A 15,277-nucleotide genomic window follows, 5' to 3' on the forward strand; every position below is an offset into this window, starting at 1 on the left:
TATAAAACAAATGATTAATAATACCTAAATTTCATAACGATTATTAATAAGAAATATGATTATTATGAATCCTAGGATTTTAATAATGACTTAAGGATATCTATTATTAAAATAAAAGATATTTATTTAAATGAGTATATTAATATACCTATGTTTGTTTGTTTTTTTTTTTTTCTGAAAACAAACAAATATGAGTATATTATATTAGTATACTCATTTAACTATATATACTTATATTTGTTTGATATTGCTGTCTTTATAACGAGTTATTTTTTATCTATATAGCTGAATATTCATAAAAAAAAAATTTGTGAAATACAATTTTTACCCTAAAAAACTAACAATTTCATTTTCTTTTCCATTTTTTAAAATTAATTTGATTGTTAAAAATGTTTATTATCTTCCTAATTGTATTCATTAATTAACGTATCATTGTGAACTTCATTCAATATCCTTTTCAATTCACAACAATAAAAACCAAAATACATTTTTTATTTTATTTTTTAATTTCTTAATTGAAAAAAGAGAGAGAGATAAAGGCCAGTTCAAATTCAAACTAACAGAGAGGGCATTATCGTAATTAAGATAAAGACTGGCCTTGGAGGATATGATAAATGCCATTGCCATCATGGTGGGGTCCTACTCTATCCCCATCCCCACTCTTCCTAATCATTACTGAAGGCTTCTCCACTAGTGGCAGACAGTTGTTAAATATAAAAAGAAGCCCTTCTTTTAGGGTTTAATTATAATTCTCCCAAATACCTGGGACCGATTTAACAATCCAATTCCTTTCCCTTCAAAAAAAAAAGTTTAGATTAACTATATATCAGTCCCCACTTAGTTAGCTTCATATCAAATCAGTCCCCGGTTAGACCTTTCACCTTTATTTTTGTAGACAAAATAAAATAAAGTTAAAACTTAAAAGGACTAAATTGAAGCAGAGTTTTAGTTAGTGAATAAAGTTGAAAACCCAAAAAAAAAAGAAAAAAAAATCATGATGGTTAGGCACAATTTCTTAGATTCCCATAATCAAACTCTTCTTCCTTCATCTCTCTTCAAATAAAAAAAAGCAATTTTTTAGCACTTCGAGGCCAAAATCTAAAAATCCCGAATTCCTCATACACACAGCGAGAAAGAGGGAGGGAGGGACAAAATTGAATAGAAGAAGTTGAACGAGGCAGAGAGTAAGATCGAGAGAGAGAGCGTGACACAGAGCTTTTCTGTGTGTGATTTTGGTGAAAGTAGGGTTAGGGTTTTTGGACTGGATTGGATTGGTTAAAAAGAGGGAGAGGATGACGGAGGTGATATTGCATGTATATGACGTGACAAATAGTGGATCGGAGAAGACGAACAACACTATTTTGAACATCAACAAGATCTTCAAAGACACTATTGGTCTCGGCGGCATCTTCCACAGCGCCGTTCAGGTCTTTCCCTCTCTCTCTGTTGTTTGTTTAATTGCAACTGTGACGGTGGAGTTAGTGTAAAATTAGAGAGATCCAGGTTTAATTAAGTATTTACTGAAATGGTTTGATTTAATGTTTTTCCAGTGGAAAGTGAGATCTGTGGTTTTGGTTCTGGTTCTGGTTCCAGTACTTAAATAAGTCACTGATTTATGGATTGAATTATTGTGTGGTAAAATAAGCAAAAAGTTTTAAACTGTGTTGGAATTTTTATTTTTAATTGATAGAGGTAGTTACTGTTTTCTGGTCCCTGCCATTTATATGGTGGATTATTGGTGTTTTGAGGTCTCTTTGCTGATAGAACTAGAAGTCTTGTCATTCAAGATCTGGAAGTTTCAACTGTGCTGTAAATTGGGTTTTCCCTGAACAATAATTACTTGACTGTGTTGAAGAGATTTAGTCAAGCTGGGATGGGGGGAGGGGATTTGTTTTGACATGCAATATGTGGAGGGGGCATTTTTTCATAATCATGAATTTTATGTTTTTTGCTGCTTCCTTTTGATGTAGTTCAGTTTTCTGACTCAGCATTGTAAAAGGATTTGTCGTGTGATTAAGTTTAGGTAAAGTTTCCTAGTATCAGTGGAGTTGTTTATGGAAAACCACAAGCTTGTGCACAGACTGAGTCCATTGATGTCTTGTGCGTGCAGTGTGACGAAGCTCTGTTATCTATAGTTAGTTCCCGAGTACTGAATTATGCAGTAAGGTGACTAGATATAGACAAATGAATTCATGTCTTAAACTAGACACTGAGCTCTTATATTTTAATACTATGCTGCACCTTTTACTTTCTTGTTGGTATTTTTTATTTTCAGGCTGTTTCCATTATTCTCTTCAGATGAAGTGAATATATGACTTGAGGGTAATAGGTCTGTTTCTTTTATGCATGTCAGGTATATGGAGAAGATGAATGGTCTTTTGGGTTTTGTGAACATGGAACTGGAGTTTTTAGCTGCCCTTCTGGAAAGAATCCAATGTATACATACCGTGAGAGAATTGTACTAGGAAAAACCAGCTTTTCAATCTTTAAGGTGAATCAGATCTTGCGGGAACTTAGTAGAGAATGGCCTGGAAGTGACTATGACTTGTTGGCCAAGAACTGTAATCACTTCTGTGATGAATTTTGTGAAAGGCTTGGTGTGCCAAAACTTCCAGGTAAGAATTTTTATTTTTCTGAGAAGAATATCTAAAACTTGAATCTTGATAAATTGGCCGACTATTTATTGCGATTGGTGTGCTCTGCTTGTATACTGGAACACTGTTCTCTTTCTGAATGTAATTGTCCAGTAGACTCAGATTCATGATCAATAAATAGAGCAGTATGTGGAGACATTTATGTGTATTTTTCATGCTGTCAGATGTCCTCTTGAGTTTGACAATGTCCTTAAACCTGGCAAGATTTTTCTCTCGCCCATCCTCCCTCCCATTCTCCAGGAAATCTGTGTGGAAAAGCTTCCTTATCCAAAAATCCTTTAAAGTTGCTTGGCTAAGCACCTGCACTATTAACCTTAGCGTCTGAGGAGTATATGTAATTATGGAAGATCACAAAAAAGAGTCATTCTGCATTTTGTGCTCTACTCTGCCTTAGGGTGGGCTGGGCTCTGTTTCTTCATAGTGCTGCCCCATCCCTCTTGACAACTGGCCCTGCATTTTTAGTTGTAAACTATGGCTCCTTTGCCAGTAATAAAGTAAATTTTTTCTATGAATTATAAGCTTAGCCCTTGTTTCTTGGGGATTGTAACCATTTTTCACCTTTTTCAACTTAAGAAACAAATGTGTTGTGCCAGCACTTTTTATTTTTGCAATTTCCCTGAAGTGGATGTTCCTGTGATTTGTCTGACAGGTTGGGTCAATCGATTTGCCAATGCTGGTGATGCTGCCATGGAAATAGCAGGAAATACAGCTTTCCGGGTGAGATGTTCTCCTGTATTTCTTTTTCTTTCTTTGCCTGGATTGTATCCCGCACTTGGGTTGATTACCATTGTCAACTTCATGTAATTAGTGCTCTCCACATGTGCACTCACTGGAGCTATAGAGACCCAAAGTCCATATTCTTGTACACCCACCCTCCACACAAAATTCATAACAGGTGGTAATTCATTAATGCTTGTTTGTTTGCATGTGAAGTGCAATCTGTGTTATGCTTCACTTTCCCATATTTCTGTGCTTTTCCCTGTTTATTTTTTTACAAAGTTATTTTTTAGGATTTTTCTGTGTTTGAAATCATTGAGGATGTGAACGTAGTTCTTAGTGTTTATCAAACATGCGGTATCTTCTTCTGCTTCAAACAATAGTACAGAAGATTGTGAATTAAATCTGCACCAGTGAAATCGCCCACAGTGCATCCAGTATATTTTCTTTGGTTCATCCTTTTTTTTTACTAGTGGCTTCATGTTCTATTGTCACCGTTTCAAAAATGGCCTGAAAGTGGTGATTAATCAGATTGGAACTTGGATGTTTGATCACCAAAAAGAAAAAGAATTAGTTTGATATTCATATGAACTGGTGTAGGCTTCAGAGCCTGCCTATCGTGATTAGCTTTTCCCTAATCCCTAAATGCGTGGTTTTGCTAATTGCAGTTTAGACAAGCCAAGACTGAGATTGTATCCGCCAGCAAAGTTGCATATAGATTCCTTGTGGGTGTCACTTCCAGCAATGGATCTGCTCCTGAGTCCCCCGCAAACTCAAACACAGGAGTCCCTAGATTCCAAGCATCCTGGTTTAAAAACCTCATCACAAATGGTGCCAAACCTAGTGGCACAGAAGTTGATGATCAGGATGAAGATGTACTGCTTCAGCGGCAACTCAGTAAGCAAGGATCAGATCAACTATCTTGGCAGAACTCACAACAAGAACCAGAGCTACCACCACTGCATCGGAATTTTAGGCATACATCTAGCTGATCAAAGATTCATTCATTGTGTATCGTTGTAAAATTGTTCATTGCTTTTCCAACTGAATTGCTTTTCTGATGGTGCCTAAAAGCACCAAAGCACGTTGAAAAGATTATCAATGTGAAGTGTTTTTCTCTTATCCACATCCATATGCCACTATTAATCCTCATGGAATCTGGACATGCTTTTCTGGTATAAAACATACATGATCTGAGTGATCTCAACTCGTGGCCTCAACCCTTGCCGGGGTTCTGTTGGGCGTCAAGACTGGGACTTCTTCCACTAAAACTTGCTTCATCCACAAGAGCTTGAATTCGAGACCACAATCACCACTCAGGCCAATTTATGTAGGTGCTCTTTTAAGTTACCACATTATTTTCAATAAACGGAGAACATGTCACGTTTTTTCTTGTAATTGTTTTTTTTTTTTTTTTTGTATTATAGTGTCGTGCTTAAAATTTTCTCTTTACGTGACATGATGTGAGGGAGGCTAATAATTGTTAAGTTCCATCTATTTTCGGTGGATTCATCAAAGAAATCTGTGACTTATCCGACAGAAATTCTACAAATAAAAGGATTGAAATTGACTTGTAATTTCATTCATCTAATTAAACCTAGTCTAAATTCGATAAAGTTAATATCAATAATTTAAATAAAAATAAAATAATATTTTTTTAATAAAAATAATTAATCTATATTAATTAAATAATAGAGGTTTTTTTTCAAGTATATCTTTGGATCGGGTCTGAGATGTAGTTGAACTAGTTTCGATATCTCCCTTCTTTTCAACATAGATTGATTTCATACCATTTTTTTAACCTAAAAAAACCTAGAGGACCTTTTTATCTTCTATCAAGATCCATAGAGGAATCATGTTGACTTCCAACGTGTTTTCTAACTATATGGATTGTCAGATTAGTGATTAAAAGATGGATGGCACGAGCGCAAGTTGAGATGGAGAACTGTAGTTTCAATCACAACTTTCATTGAGTTAGTTTGGTATTTTGGTCATTATTTTTTAAAATATTTTTATTTAAAAATATATTAAAATAATATATATTTGAAAATATTTATTTTTAATATTAATATATCAAAATATCAGAAAACAAAAAAACATTTAAAGTAAAGAAAAAAATAAAAAAATCAATTTTCTTTCAAAAACGTTTCCAGACGTAAAAACAAAAATCTTGCCCACAAAATCATCAATGACAATTGGATAAGGTTTTTTTTCCCTCTTATTTAAAGATTAGATAAATTATCAAATCATTTTTTTCCCTGACATAGGCAATTCTTCTTCAGCTGGATTTTAGACATGTTATGATATTATTTATTTTTATGTTTTAAAAATATTTTTAAAAAAAATTGATTTTTTTCTTTATTTTAAATTAATTTTTCTGGGGTTTCATATCATTTTAAAAAGTAAAATTTTTTATTATAATATATTTCTAAATAAAATTACTTTAAAAAATAACTAATAGAACACTCATTTTATTCTGATCGAGAAAACTTGTTTTTGGCAACCTCTCTTCGAATTCGAACCCAAGAGAAATGTGAAAAGTGAGTTGCCGACATTATACAGAAACCTGTTCATTGTTATCAGTCACGTCTATCTTGTAGTAGTGGGCAGTAGACAACTTGGAAGGAATTCATTGGTTGCCATGGAAGTTGAGCTACGTGCTATGCCTAGTTGTCTTCTCATCCGGCTCCTAACAAAGATCAACAATCATCATGGGAATCTTGTTAGCAATGTTGATAAACCTGGCCTTTGTCTCAAGAATTAGTTTACGGGTTGAATGGATAAATCCGGATAAATTAAAAATTTTATTATTTTAAAATTTTTATTTTTTAAAAAAAGTTTTGACCTGATAATATAACTGTAAATTGTTTTGCTAGGTTTATTGGATTAATACTTTATCTATTTTAATTTGAAACTCGAACTGGTTAAAAGATAAATTAACGAGTCGTCAACTTGCTACGCCAAGTTTAATAACAAGGCTTGTCAAGCGAAGAGATGGTGAAGAAACAGGAGAGGATTCGAGTAGACACTCCGTGGGATTATAGAAGCAGCACCACCGGTCTCTTGCTTCAATACTTGAAGCAATGAATACTTCAGGTGCCATCCGGTCTTCCATAGCTCACGTAGATGCTGGTGAGCCCAATTGGAGCGTGGCCCAGATGAAGATATCGGCATTCCGTTCTTGTTCCCAGCACTAGCCTTTCAGGGTGACTGTTACCTTCGATTCAACTATGGGTTCTTATCAACAGAACCACGAGTTCACCTTCATCTATACATTAACAAGAGAACTACTCATCAATATCAAGAGAAATTGCAGTAGACACTACACACACCCCGTGAGTGATGCGAGGCTACAATGCCATACATCCAACTCATGATAGATCACTGTGTCACAATTTTGATATTTTTTTAACAGAGGATTGCGAATCAAATGTAAACATGATTCTAACGAACGTTGAACCAAAAAGAAAAGAAAAGAAAAATCTCAATAAAATGGACGTTATTGCTTTAGCTGTCAACGATAAAGGTAGTTTGTTAGAATTAATCAAAGAAATCGTTCCACAAGGAAAACAAAGTACCAGTAAAATTATGTTTCAAGTAACAAAAAATTAAACATGCTTCTTGAGCAAATGACATGATGAAACACAAGGAGATAACAAGTGCAACATTTGTTCAAACCAGAAGCAGCAACACGCAAATCTGATAAATGACAGCAAGACATTCACGAATATATACAAAACCATTATTTTGGAACAATAACTGTGCCTCATTTTTGAAAGGCAGCGGAGAATTGCTTCTCTACCGTCTTAGCATTCCATCAAAGAGAAATGTATCCCCATGCGCATCCTCTGCAATCTGGAGAGAAGAAACAGCTTGTGCTGCAATAAGTCCAGCTGAGAACTCTGTAGTACCCCAACTGCCATCGTCGAAGTATTGCACTGGCATGCTCCTTCGAAGAGACTCGTATGAAAATGTTAAGTCATTATTTTCCCTCTCCCCCCATTGGCATCCAGTTCCATAAGTACAAGGGACCCAGCCTATCCTTTCAAATGAATTCCCTGAGCAGTCCTTGTGAGGGAGAGATGGCCTCTTTTCACCCACGAAAAGGTCAATATTGCCAGCACAACTCCAAGTGTTGAAAACTTCCTCTTTGTTTAGCACAATTTTACATGAATCATCAGAGTCCTCGCCAAGTAAGACATGTAGAGCAACAGCCTCTGCAATTGCAGCACCCTCTTCATCAAGTCTCTGCTGTTCTTCCTTCTTTTTTTGTTTCTTCTTCTCTAGCTCAGATCGGATTGCCGCAGATGTAGCTAGAGCTTTCTCCAAACGCCTCTTCTTCTTCTCAGCCTGCCTGAGACGATCCATCTCACCTTTGACCTGCTTCTTCTTCACTTTCCTCACAACAGGTTGCACTTTATTACATGCTATGCTATCCATAACTACTGAACTCCAAATATTGTCCTGTTTTCAACTTATGAAGCTTAAAGAGAACTCCTCTAAAATGTGTACATTTCCCTATAACTTTCTTTTTTTCTTTATCTGTTCCTTTTCCACCCTTTGTTTACTACTAAACAACACTACCTAATTTCAGTATAAAAAACTAATGAAATCTCAGAAGTTTGAGAACTACACCCACTCAGGTCTGAAGGAATACCTCATCTTACGGACAATACAATCCCAAACAGAAACAACAGGAGACAATAGAAGAGAGAAATGATAGGCATCCACAGAATCATCCATTGACACCATTCTTCCTAATTTTCCACAACCCTCGCATTTGCCCATTTTGTGCACACCAATAAAACCACAAAGCCGATCAAAATTGCAAAAACAACAATCTCACTCCAGGACTTCAAACAGCTCACATGGCCTTCTCTCCTGCAGTCGAAAAGCTAAACAAGTCAAAAAATGAAGCCACACTAGAAACCATCCAAAAAACCTTAAACAAGCAATAATACACGGATAGGTCACATTGCACAGAATTACCAAACATAATCTAACCTCATTTAAATCCTTGTTTCAGCCACAAAAATAAGTTTTAAAGCATCTACCCTTAACTATTTAATAATTCACAACAATTTAATTGTCAATTATATAACCCTAACCAACAAAACAGATCCTCACATTGATAAAGTTGTGTTCTGTGCATCGGTGCCAGCAGAAACTAATGCCATATTGATAAAAATATTAACTGGATCCTGTTATTAATAATCAAAAGTCCAAAACATACAGAAACTAAACCTAATCCTCACTCCCTTGATCAATTATCATTGCCATTCTTCAACTCATTCATTGTTATACTATCCTATATCAAGTCAATTAGAAATCACTCTTTCTTAAGCTGATTCCATGATTGAACATCACAATCTCTTAGTTCAGATTTCAGATCCCAAAAGACTCCAACACTTATGCATCCAATTAACCATTCAAGTAACAAATCACATCTAAAAATTCCAACCAGTTCAGTCTTCAACTTTTGAGACAGAAAATAACATCATAATTCAAATTTCAATCCTTTATTAGATCCCAGGCTACAACTCTTACCGATAATCATAATTCAAATCAAATCTTAGACAAACAAAACAAACCCACATCACCAAACTATTAAACATGCAATAAGAAACCAGTTAAACAGATACAATAACATTAGATCCAAAAACCCATCAAGCTAAAAGACACAAAATTCATTAAAAAACATTAATTCAATAAAAACATACTTTATTCAATAAGCCCACAAATAAAAATTGAATAAAAATCAAAACTTTAAAGGTATACAAAACAAACCTTTTTCACTGAGAGATTGAAAGGGTCTTCACTTCTCCCTCTAAAACTGAAGAGAAAACAGAGAAACAGAGAGAACTGAAAATATAGAGAACTTATAATGGAGTGTTTGGATCCACAGAAAGTAAGAGAAAAGGTGAGAGAAAATCAAAGGGAGAGGGATAAAATAACTGATCACATGAGATAGGTGACAAGAGAGGAAGGGTAATCCCGTAATTCTCAGATTAGATTAGGAGACGTGGCAATTCATGGGTTGCTGACAGGAGGGTGTATGGTGTCACTTATAATGTCATGCCACATGGCAGGTTTTGGTGAGAGTGATAAAGATTAGTGAGAGTGGGTCCCATAGATAGTGCTTGCTAGACCGTCAGATTTAGGTTTCTTGTTCGGGAGAAATTAGATGGATGGTGTAGATTATTGTTGGGGGTGGTAAGTAGAGATCAAGTTGGTTTTGGAAATTGGGACTGACTTATCAAGTGAAGTGAAGTGAAGTGATCGACAACTCTCATGGACAAAACAGTAAAAACAAAATGATATTAATGAGTTGGATTTTGAAAATTATTATTATTATTTTTAACATTTTTTTTTAGATTATTATAGATATTTAGGTCAGTTAGCGTTCATCTCAACTAATCTCATGGATCCTGAAATTAATAATTATGTAAACTTTTAATAGCTTTAAGAGAACTCGTACTTATGATTATTAAAAAGCAAACTCAAGATTTGACTAATTGAGTTACCTCTCAGCTGAGTTAGATATCAGTTTTTATCCTAAGCACTACTAAATTAAACCTTTTTATTTAACTAGGTATATATATCAAAGTTATCAAACCTAATATAGCCACGATCTAGTCTAAAATTCAGGTCATAAGTTACGCACATTGATTTAGACTGATTCAATCAATTTAAAATAATGTTATAAATAAAAAAATATTGTTTTGATTTTATTTTAATTAAACCAGACTTTTACCGAGTCAATTTCTATTTATTTATTTTAAAATTTAACTCGAGTTAAGGGTTGGATTGACGAGTTATCTGGTTAACCTGTTTGGCTGACCGAGTTTAATAATAATAATAATAATTACAGAGGTGAGAAATAAAGTTTTTATAATTTTTTTATATTTTAATTGTAAAATAATAATGTTGAAATAAATTATTATAATTATTATCATAAATAATAATTTGATAACACTTGCATTGAACTCTAATAAATTTTAGATAAAAAGAAATTACAAGAAGTTTAATTTAAAAAAGGGAAGCACTAACATTAATATCAACTTATATATATATATATATATATATATATATATATATATATATATATATATATATATATATATATGTTAAGCATAATTATTTAAATGATCACACACAATATTTTAAATAAGATAAAGAGGCAAGCCAATAATTCAGAAAAACCAAATGTTTATCAATTTATTCATGACAAGTCATCACACACAGCTAGCCAAGGAAATTACACAAAGCAGACACTCCGAGCCTTCAGCTGATCTTTGCAAGAGACTAACTGTCGTAGAAGATCTTAGCCGACAGGACCCTCACAGCAGTAAACATGAAGAAATTAGACAAACATAGAATTTAATAATGACGTATTAAGTCCAAAGAAGTTTAAATTGCTGAATGAATTAGTTAACTTTGCATTTTATCATGACACCCACGACATGCCTTGTCTTGTTCTTTTGCTCTGGTTAAATCTGATGGGGTTCCACTTGAACCTGCCCCTCCAAAACACAAGAGGTTGTGTCAAATAAACATTGAAAAGAATTTAAAAGGAAAAAAAAGGAATTGAAGAATGGATAAAAATGTGAAACTAAATATGATATATTTAACTACTGATAACCCGTACCTAATTAGATGTTTCTTCACCACTGTCATCATCATCAACCTAATAAGATTTTAGGGATATGCTTGATCTTGGGCCAATCTTTTCCTGTTCCCCTTATGCACCTTTCGCTCAACCTTGGACAATCAATAATCTCAAGATTTTGAAGTTTTTTAAAATTGCTGATGCACTCCGGCATTTCTTCAATGTTTGGACAGCCTTCGATGATAAATGTTTGTAAGGATTCTGCAGATCCTTCAAGAAGCTGTTCTGGTAAAACAATAGTTGCTGGTACCGCCATAAATAGTACAATACGAAGAGAAAAGGAAAAAGGTTGAATTTTTTTCTCTTTCTCTTCTACTATTGTCATCAAATCAAGCTTTTCACAATTACTAATAAGTAATTCTTCCAGAGTAGTTAGGCATCTTATGCTTCTTGGCAGAGAAATCAAGCTATCACATCCACTAATAACCAATTTTCGAAGACTTTTAAGACCTTGCATATCTTCGCACAAATTCTCTAGATTTTCACACGCAACAATGTATAAAGTTTGAAGACACTCCAAACACCCAATCCCACCTTCTGGCAACCGCTTCTGCTGAGTCACTAGAAGTAAAAATCTAAGGCTGATCATGTACCTCACATCTTCGGGCAGCTCTTCTAATCCTTCACCTGTAAACAGAGCTTGCAAGTTTTGCAATTTGAAAATAGATTTTGGGAGTCTTTTTATTTTTGCGTTGTTTCCAAAATGGAGATATCTCAAGTGTTTCAAGGACCCAATCCTCTCCGGAAAAGCCTCAAATTCAGAATCTTCCCTTAATTGCAAAGACCGCAAATACTTAAATTCTAACAAACATTTCTCAAAGTCTGTTTTGCATGTAGGCCCCACTATACTATCTACAAAGGCTATTGACCGCACTTGATGGAAGTTGTTTGGGAACTTGGGGAGAGTATTATGAAAAAATGAATCAGAGTCGAGAACTGACAAATGACGGGTCGTTTTGGAAATTTGGTGGTTTTGAGAGCTTATGATTGAAAACTCATTTTGAGCCACCGATGATGCAAGATCATGCATCAAATCATGCATCTTAAAGACAGCTCCACCCATCCTATCCTTATAATCTTGGAAGAAACATCTTGAGAACAACTCGCGCACATAACGCAAGCCAACATCTTCCAAATTCTCATTTGGATTTGATGATTGATGAATGAGCCCATGTGCCATCCAAAATTGCACCAATAAGAGATCTACGAACTCATAATCTTTTGGAAAAAACGAACAATAAAGAAAGCATCTTTTCAAGTGAGTCGGCAGTCTTTGATAGCTTATTTTCAAGGCAGGTAAAATACTATCTCCCTCTTCTTCCCACTTCTCACTATCTCTCACCGATTCCCACTCTTTTTCATCAGTCCTACCATACAGTTGAGTCCCCATGTTAATCACTGCCAGAGGAACTTGCTTGCATTTTCCCACTATTTCTTTCCCAATTCCAACCAAATTTGGATACAACTCAATTTGCCCTTCCTTGAATGCACACTTGTAAAACAACGACAGACAGTCCTCTTGACCAAGAAGACTTAGGTTGTACGCAGCAACAGTACCCATAATGTCAGCAACACGTTGACTACGGGTAGTTACTATAAGCTTACTTCCATCAGCACCTTTTGATAACAAAGGCTTCAACAACAACCATTTTTGAGCATCTTCATTCCAAACATCATCCAAAAGAAGCAAGTATTTCCTACCATTCAGAATTTCTTCAAGTTTTTTTTCAAGTTCACCCCCATCCAAATCTGCACATCTTTCCCCAGTAGTTGCAGATTTAATAATTTTTTGTATCACTTGTTTCAAGGAAAAATCATCTGAAACACATACCCTCATCTTCAGATCAAAATGACTTTTTACATTTTCAGCATCACACACCGATTTGGCAAGAGATGTCTTCCCCAAGCCTCCCATTCCTACTATTGGAAGGACAAGGGGATGTGCATCACCAACCTTTATAGGTGCTATTAAAAGGTTGATGATGCGTTCTCTGTCTTTATCTCTTCCGATAAGACCGGAAAAGCTCTCAAAGGATCGGTTCATCTCTGTTTCCTCATGCAAGACATGACTACAATCAATAGTCTGCTCGCTGAGGTTGTAGTCAGACTTAAGAGCTGAAATATCATTTAGTCTTTCTATGATCTTCTTTATCTTATGACCCATTCTTAACCTGAATGGAATCATATTAGAACTTGTAAAGAAGTGTTGTACCTTTCTGCTGGTGCTCCCTTTAGTTTTCACCACCCGCCTTTGCAAAGTTTCGCACTCGATTTCGTCCAGCACGTCCTCTGCATCATACAAGACTTCTCTGAGCATATGGAGCCAGAGCCGAATCCTGTCATTCTTTGATTGTTGCTTCTCAGCATCGGACAGCACCACGTTGATGGCTTTCAATCTCTCTTCAAGACGTGCAAGGTCATCTTCAAGTCCCCATGCCAAACGAAATTCTTGTACAGCGAAAGATCCCAGCTTCCCTAAAAGGGATTTTGCAATCTCGGCTGCAAAAGCTTCTGCCATTTTTTTTTGAGTGAGGGGAGAAGTGTTTGATAGGAAGAAATGATTGAGATAAGAGTGGAGTTCCGCTTTCTGAGTGGATAGGAGAAGTCGTTGAGTCTTCTTGATCATAAAATTAAGGTATGAAAAGTCAAAAAGAAGAAATTTACAAGAAGTTGCTAATAAGGAAGGACTAGCAATTTGGAGTTGTGCAATTGTGTTGTAGCTTCTTCCATGGAATATTGACCACACATGGTCGAACTCATTTGGGGATTTGGGGAGAGTTTGATGAAAAAACGAAATGGAATCAGTAACTGAAAAATGACGGGTCGTTTTGGAAAATCGGTGGTTTTGATAGCTTATAATTTAAAACTCATTTTGAGCCAATTTAAAATTTTATTTTAGAGAACAATTATACAAACTAAAATGGTGTAAGTTTTAAGAAATACATGAAATTTATATCTAATTTATAAATTTTAAAAAAAACACGACTCTGTTCAACAAGTAAAATGAACGAGCAAACCCAAACAGAGCTCGCCAGAATCCTCGAATGGATTTGGTTATGGTAGCATTGCACCAGACACATTATGTGAGGAAATTCTACGACGTCTTGCTGGGCATAGCTTGTAGACCGTTGATGCATCCAACAATTCGCAAAAGCATGATCCTGGTTCATGTTACAGGTGATAGGGTCTGACTCAGATTGATAGTCGATGACTAGATATTTAATTTAAGCAATTCATTTTTTCAAGCAAAAGCAATGATTTCTTACACCTTTTGTCATCATTCTTGTCTGTATGTATGTGTGTGTGTTTCATCGTCCAAAGAGCATTGCAACAATGCCACTTGCTTTGCACTTTTTTTTTTTTGCAAAACTATAATCGCAACTTTATAAAGTAAGGAAATCATTGAAGATTACACTCTTGCTAAGCTTTAGAAAAGCTCACCAAGGCATAGCTGTAGTATCCTATCTGAGATTTCACTTGTAACAATATAAATGTAGTGTCCGGTTAATTTACGAGTTACTGGAACGATTCGGGTTAATAATTTTCTTTCAAAGAAACAAGAATTATGTTAATTTAGCTGGGTTTCGTTTGGTCTTGGGTTTGGTTTGGTCCAATGAATCTGTTAGTTCAACAAAGTTTGATCGGGTAAATAGTTTTAAATTAAAATTTATTACAAGCCGAGTTTTGAATCACGAGTTTTTTAAGTTAATCTGTTCAAATCAGTTTAAAGTTTAATAATTACGGCACAAAGGAACTCTTTCCATCTTTGATTCATAAAATAACTTGGAGTCCATGTGCTTTGATTTAGTCGAGGATTCTCCCATCTATTTCATACTTACTCAAATCGAGACCAAGTGTTTTAGTTCAAGAGTTTTTAATTAAATGTTGGAAACCTCCTTCAAAACATTGCAGGATAGTAATCAAATCTTCTGTTTAGATTACGTTGTTTCTTTAATGAAGTGCTCGCCAATAAATACACCGTGTAAACTCATGATTTAAATCATAAAATTGAAATAATTTTATAAAAAATAAATTATAAAAAAATAAAATGATTAATTTAGATTATCTTATCAAATTCTTAACTCGAGTAATGAGATTATGATAATCTCATATAAAAAAATTAAAATAAACATTAAAATATAATTCCTAGTCAACTTATTATCATCAAGAAATGAAATTGGAGAAAAAATTAATTTAAAAATTGGCTCAAAATGAGCTTATGTATTTGTTAAAACTC

The 15,277-nt window shown here is 34.7% G+C and overlaps 3 protein-coding genes across 4 annotated transcripts; 1 reads left to right on the plus strand and 2 right to left on the minus strand.

The window, feature by feature from the left end:
- The first annotated feature begins 988 nt into the window (after positions 1-988).
- LOC133671564 (uncharacterized) lies at positions 989-4,493 on the plus strand. The gene is made up of 4 exons (XM_062092342.1): positions 989-1,427; positions 2,354-2,615; positions 3,304-3,371; positions 4,040-4,493. The coding sequence occupies exons 1-4, from the start codon at positions 1,293-1,295 to the stop codon at positions 4,361-4,363; spliced, it is 789 nt and encodes a 262-aa protein (XP_061948326.1). The 5' UTR covers positions 989-1,292; the 3' UTR covers positions 4,364-4,493.
- Positions 4,494-6,927: 2,434 nt separating this feature from the next.
- LOC133671329 (uncharacterized) lies at positions 6,928-9,317 on the minus strand. Its single transcript, XM_062092051.1, has 2 exons — positions 9,159-9,317; positions 6,928-8,252 (listed from the first exon to the last, which is right to left on the minus strand). Exon 2 carries the CDS (start codon positions 7,809-7,811, stop codon positions 7,170-7,172), a length of 642 nt encoding a protein of 213 aa, XP_061948035.1. The 5' UTR covers positions 7,812-8,252; positions 9,159-9,317; the 3' UTR covers positions 6,928-7,169.
- A 1,246-nt stretch (positions 9,318-10,563) lies between these two features.
- Positions 10,564-13,849, minus strand: LOC133671526 (putative disease resistance protein RGA3). 2 transcript variants are annotated; one of them, XM_062092292.1, is made up of 2 exons: positions 11,020-13,849; positions 10,564-10,894 (listed from the first exon to the last, which is right to left on the minus strand). In XM_062092292.1, exon 1 carries the CDS (start codon positions 13,664-13,666, stop codon positions 11,054-11,056), a length of 2,613 nt encoding a protein of 870 aa, XP_061948276.1. In that variant the 5' UTR covers positions 13,667-13,849; the 3' UTR covers positions 10,564-10,894; positions 11,020-11,053. The 2 variants fall into 2 exon arrangements, with proteins under 2 accessions (XP_061948276.1, XP_061948275.1); XM_062092291.1 differs by having other exon boundaries at positions 10,564-10,888; positions 11,020-13,848.
- Between the last annotated feature and the right edge of the window lie 1,428 nt (positions 13,850-15,277).

The sequence above is a fragment of the Populus nigra genome, chromosome 13, assembly GCF_951802175.1.
Source record: "Populus nigra chromosome 13, ddPopNigr1.1, whole genome shotgun sequence".
NCBI lineage: Eukaryota > Viridiplantae > Streptophyta > Magnoliopsida > Malpighiales > Salicaceae > Populus > Populus nigra.

Coding starts and splice junctions, on each gene's coding strand:
- LOC133671564 (XM_062092342.1), top strand. CDS start 1,293: ATGACGGAGGTGATATTGCATGTATATGACGTGACAAATAGTGGATCG. Junction 1,428..2,353: donor TCTTCCACAGCGCCGTTCAG/GTCTTTCCCTCT, acceptor TATGCATGTCAG/GTATATGGAGAAGATGAATG. Junction 2,616..3,303: donor TGGTGTGCCAAAACTTCCAG/GTAAGAATTTTT, acceptor TTTGTCTGACAG/GTTGGGTCAATCGATTTGCC.
- LOC133671526 (XM_062092292.1), bottom strand. CDS start 13,666: ATGATCAAGAAGACTCAACGACTTCTCCTATCCACTCAGAAAGCGGAA.
- LOC133671329 (XM_062092051.1), bottom strand. CDS start 7,811: ATGGATAGCATAGCATGTAATAAAGTGCAACCTGTTGTGAGGAAAGTG.